General features: G+C 45.1%; 1 protein-coding gene across 2 annotated transcripts in view; it reads right to left on the bottom strand.

Annotated features, from left to right (window-relative positions):
* BST1 (bone marrow stromal cell antigen 1) overlaps positions 1-6000 on the bottom strand; it is a 30795-nt gene that overhangs the window by 23566 nt on the left and 1229 nt on the right. For both annotated transcript variants that reach the window (XM_011948830.1, XM_011948831.1), the window contains exons 2-3: positions 3597-3723; positions 1596-1731 (exon numbers count right to left, since the gene is read on the bottom strand). In XM_011948830.1, coding sequence (XP_011804220.1) covers positions 1596-1731; positions 3597-3723 — 263 coding nt within the window. The remainder of the gene's footprint in view (positions 1-1595; positions 1732-3596; positions 3724-6000) is intronic.

Raw genomic sequence — 6000 nt, forward strand, 5'->3', positions numbered from 1 at the left:
ACACACGCTTCCAGCTCAGGGTCTTTGCAATTGCTATTCTCCCATCAGAAAATGTTCTTTCTCATCTCCTTGTTCAAATATCAGCTTCTCAGTGAGGTTTTCCTTAGGCATCTAGGTAAAAATGCAACACTTGCCTCTCCCCAGCCCTCCACTCTCAACCTTTTTTGTCCTTATGACCTGTTTTATTTTTCTCCATAGCCCTTATAATCTTAAGACAGACTGTATATTTCACTTGCCTGTTTATTGTCTCTTCTGCCCTCCTATTATGTAAGCATGGAGTATTAATTTCCTCTCATTCTCTGCTGTGTTCCTACTGTCTAGAAGATGAGGATCAGGCACATAGTAGACACTATAAATTTTAGTTTGATGGACAAATGAATGGAGGAGAAATAAACAGAACTGATACTAGGTTAACTCTTTTTTCTGTTTTTGTGCCAAGTCTCACTCTGCCATCCAGGTTAGAGTGCAGTGGTGTGATCTCACCTCAGTGCAACCTCCATCTCCAGGGTTCCAGGGTTTCTCCTCCCTCAGCCCCCCTCAGCTGTGATTACAGGCATGCACCACGACACTTGGCTAATTTTTTTTGTATTTTTAGTAGAGATGGGGTTTCTTCATGTTGGCCAGGCTGATCTCGAATTTGTGACCTCAAATGATCCACTCACCTCGGCCTCCCAAAGTGCTGGGATTACAGGCATGAGCCACCAGGCCTGGCCTGATATTAGGTTAACTTTTGAAGTGACTCTGATACCCAGGAAGGATCTCTAGTCTTCATGATGAAAACACTCCCTCACCTCCTTTCCTTGCTAGCCTCCCTCCTGAAGCTTCCCTGATGCCCTGGTGGAGGCTGGTGTCTCACTCTGCTACTCCTCAGAACACCATTTTTCCTGCATTATTGCCCGTATCACTCGAGCTAATGCCCCCCATGAGACTATAAGCCCCCCAAAGATAGGGACTGCTGTGTCTCCAGCTCCTAGCACCACAGTTGGACGAATGAGGAGAGTTTGCAGAGCATTCAGGCCAGCTCTTGTGACTCTAACTTTCCTTGTGACTTGGATCTCGAAATATCTGCTGGCGGCCTGCCGTGGTGTTAAAGAGCACAGGCTTCAGAATCCATCAGGACAGGGCTGAGACCCAGCCTTACTACTTCCAGACATTTAACCTCTCTAAGCCTCAGCTTCCCCCTCTGGACAAATGAGGACAGTAAGGCAGAGTTGTGCAAGGTTGAGAAAATGGGCTGTGGAGTCAGACTGTCTGCTGCTTACTAGCTATGCCCCCCAAGCAGTTTTCTTAATCTTGCTGTGCCTCAGTTTCCTCATTTATCGAAATGGGGATTATGATAGGATCCCATGAGGCTGCTGTGGGCATTAAATGAGTATGCGTGTGTGTATACACACACACACACACAGTGCTTAGACTGGCACCCGCAAAAGATAAGTATTCTCTAGTATTGTTATTATTAACTATTCTTGTCACTTATTTCAGAGGACTCGGAGAGGATCAAGTGAAATAAATGCATATGAAAGCATTTAGCACAAATGGTAATGCACAGTAAATATGAGCTCTTAAGTCTCCTGTGATTTGTGCAGGAGTCTTACCAGAGGCATTTTTCTGTCGACACCAGCTCAAGAAATCTGCAACCCTGCCATACAGAGCATCACACAGGGGCATGAACCGACGGGTGTTTCCTGCAAAGCTGCTAACAAGGAGGTGGCTATTTTCCCAGAACAGGGACTAAGGAAAGACAAACAAAACATCAAAATACAACACAAAATCAGACTCTTCAGGCACAACATCATCAAGGCAGGTCAGGCAATCCAGTTCTCATTCAACTCTGACCTGCTGCACAACAACTGAACGTTCTTATTCGTTGTCTTTGTTTATTCATTCAAAGACTGCTAGCATCTCTCCTCCCTTTATTCCCAGGGTATCATGCAAATGTTAATGGAATATTTTCTCACTTGTACTAAATATACATGCATGTGGTAAGATTCCCTACATTAAAAATGATCAAGGGACCTGGGCTGGAATCCTGGCTCTGTCATGTATTAGGTATGTAACCTTGACCAAGGCATGCAATCTCCCTGTTTCTCAGTTTCTACTTCTGGAAAATGCAGAGCATGAGCCCTTTCTCTTCTTCCACAGCTGTGGCCAGGATAATATGCAGTCACAGAAAGCACTTCCTAAAGTGTCAAGTGCCTCAAAAACACATTGTTTTCATATTATACTTCATAGTTTCCACTATAGTGTTTTCGTATAACAATAACCCAAATCTCCCAGTCACTATTTCATCTGACCCTCAGTAGTCCAATCAGTTTATATTTAGACTAGAAGGTCCCCAATGGTGGGGGCTGTTTTTCACTGTCACAGCCTTAACCCTTAGCACCAATGACTGGGCAAACAAATAGCCCAGGAAGTCTTTACTGAGTTCATCAACTAGCACCGAATCTCTGAAAGAGAAGGTAAAAAAGTTGGCTTCCGCACTTTTAGTGACAGGAAGACAGCGAGGTTCAAAAAACAGCATATACTCAAAATCATGTTTTCAGTCTATTCTATCTTTGAACCTCACAGTTCCATTTACTTGCCTTTACAAATAACACACAGTGGAAAAAATCACGTTAAGAATGTTTATGTCACAGAAACAAAAATGGCATCTAGCATTCTTTAAACTTGAGGTATTTTTTTAAGCAAGGATTTTATGGAAATTTTCTCATTTATTTTCACTTTATTAGACCTTAGAGTGTAGACAGAATATAGATATGTGGTTTTCTTAAATCAACTAGTACTGAACAAATATAATCTTCAGACCCATTAAATGGAGAGACTGGTTTCCCAGAAGGATACTGAGATTGAGAGTTTTCTGAATTACTCAAAGTTCAGGCCACTGGGCCAGTTGGGATGAAGGTTATTTAGAATTGACCAGATATGGAGGCCCAGTGTGACAGGTACGCCATGTCCTGATGTCCCTGTGCTGATTCTCACACTGACTTGCAAACTTAGGAAATTTTCTTCTGCCCACAACCAGCTGGAGATCTAGAATCACTGTTGGAAACTGATATGGTTTGGATTTATGTCTCTTGTCAAATTATAATCCCCTATGTTATAGGTGGGGCCTGGTGTGAGGTGATTGGATTATGGGGGCGGATTTCCCCCGTTGGTGCTGTTCTCCTGGTGGAGTTCTCAGAAGATACAGTTATTTACAAGCCTGTGGCACCTCCCTCTACCCTTGGTCCTGCTCGTGCCATATAAGACACCTGCTCCCACTTTGCCTTCCGCTGGAGTAAAAGCTCCCAGAGGCCTCCCAGAAGTAGATGCTGCCATTCTTCCTGTACAGCCTGTGGAACTGTGAACCAATTAAACCTCTTTTCTTTATAAATTACCCAGTCTCAGGCATTTCTTTATAGCAATGTGACAACGGACTAATACAAAAACAAAGCTAGCTTCCCAAAGAGAGCTCAGCACACACATTATGTGTGCTGCCTGATGTTTCTGTGACATTGCAGGATGCAGGGGACAGCTAATCTCACAGCTGGCCCATGCACCATCCACTTCTGTAGAGACAGAGAACAAAGTTTTACCCAAGACGGTTGTAGCATTACCTTATCTTTGGGAATAGAGTGCCTGGACAAGTTAATAAAAAGGTCATAGTCCGAGGGAAGCACAGAGCAGGGATCCTTGTCCAGCACCACTTTAAAGGCTTCCCAGATGGCTGTGCAGTTCTTGTTCCTGTGCAAAAGTACAAGTTGGGAAGAACACACACATGCACATCACGATGTAATGTGAAGTATTTCCATTTCTCTAAGAGCTCTACAAGAGATTTTGTCATATAGTGACTCTGCAGAAGTAGGCTTACAAAAAAGACAACAAATTATCACGGCTCAGGTGACAGATTCAGAAATCTGACACTGGAATTGCCTCTCAGAAGGCACTGCACAGATTTCTCAGAGCTAAGGAATACAGCCTTGCCCTAGGCTCACAAAGAAAAGCAGAAATGGCACCTAGCAGGAGGTGACAATTTCAGTCAACTATACAGCAGGTGCCTCTTCATTTAGAACTAACAGTGGGGGCAGTCTCATTGTTCAGGTCCACTGTGGACCTCAGGGACCAGGTGAGGCCAGGCCAGGCCAGCCAGCAGGATGTGTGATGTTAGGAGGGAGGTCCAACACTGCAAGAGGCTTCCACCCTTGGCAAAGCAGGTGCACCCTCCAGTGCCAGCCCCTCTTGAGGTCCATCCTAGTTTTCAAAAAATATTTCCCATGGCATTTGTGACTTTCTGTTTCTCATACTGTGTGGTGTGTAACATAGGTGGCTCTTATATTATTCTCTGCCGTTTTTTATTTGCCTGAAATGTGCAACAATAAAAACGATCAGCACAAGAAAGACATCGCAAACACAAGAAAAGGGGGGCCCACAGAAGGAACAAAAATCAGTAAGAAATGCGGTGCTGGCAAGAAAGACCCAAACTTCAGAAATCCTCCAGATTTAGGGGTTCTGAAATTTGAATTCCGGAAGGACTGGACTCAAGGAATTCCAACCTGAGACCACATTCTGGGTTCTGAGGGCTCAGACTGAACATCTGCTGAGTGGCAATGGGCTGTTACCCAGTTCACCTCTATCCCACCCTCACTTCTAGAGGGATACCTCTCCACCCTCCTTCACACTCACACACACACACCCCCCACACCTCTAAACCACACACACATCCCTCACCTCTAGACCACACACACACACACACCGGTTACCTCCAGACCACACACACACCCATCCCTCACCTCTAGACCACATACACACACACACACACATCACTCACCTCTAGACTACACATACACACCCCCCTCACCTCTAGAACACACACATATCTCACTCTAGAACACACACACACACCCCTCACCTCTAGAACACACACACACACACACCCACACCCCTCACCTCTAGAACATACACTCCTACTTCTAGAACAAACACACACACACATTTCACCTCTAGAACACACACCCCTCACCTCTAGAACACACACACCCGTCACCTCTAGAACACACACAGTCTTCTTACCTCTAGAATACACACACACCCCTCACCTCTAGAACACACACAATTTCCTTACCTCTAGAATACACACACACCCCTCACCTCTAGAACACACACACACCCCTCACCTCTAGAACACACACACACCCCCGTCACCTCTAGAACACACACAGTCTTCTTACCTCTAGAATACACACACACTCCTCACCTCTAGAACACACACACACACTGATATGGTTAGACTTTGTGTCCCCAGCCAAATCTCATCTTGAATTGTAATCTCGATAATCCCTAGGTGTCTAGGGAGAGACCAGATGGGAGGTAATTGAATCATGATTGTGGTTCCCCCATGCTGTTCTCTTGATAGTGAGTGAGTCTCACAAGATATGATGGTTTTATAAGTGTCTGGCATTTGCCCCTACTTGCACTCGCTCTGTCCTCCCATCCTGTGAAGAAGGCGCCTGCTTCTCCTTTGCCTTGACTTTCGCCATGGTTGTAAGTTTCCTGAGGCCTCCCCAGCAATAAGGAACTGTGAGTCAATTAAACCTCTTTCCTGTATAAATTACCCACTCTGTGGTATTTCTTCATAGCAGTGTGAAAACAGACTAATACATACACACACCGCTCACTGCTAGAACACATGCACACACCCTTCACCTCTAGAACACACACACACCCCTCACCTCTAGAACACACACACACCCCTCACCTCTAGAACACACACACACACCCTCACCTCTAGAACACACACACACCTCTCACCTCTAGAACACACAAACCCCTCACCTCTAGAACACATGCACACACCCCTCACCTCTAGAACACACATACACACAGCCTTCACCTCTAGAACACACACACACACCCTCATCTCTAGAACATACATACACACAGCTTTCACCTCTAGAACACACACACACCTCTCACCCCTAGAACACATACACATCCCTCACCTCTAAAACACACACACACACA

Source organism: Colobus angolensis, unplaced genomic scaffold, assembly GCF_000951035.1.
Source record: "Colobus angolensis palliatus isolate OR3802 unplaced genomic scaffold, Cang.pa_1.0 Scaffold284, whole genome shotgun sequence".
NCBI lineage: Eukaryota > Metazoa > Chordata > Mammalia > Primates > Cercopithecidae > Colobus > Colobus angolensis.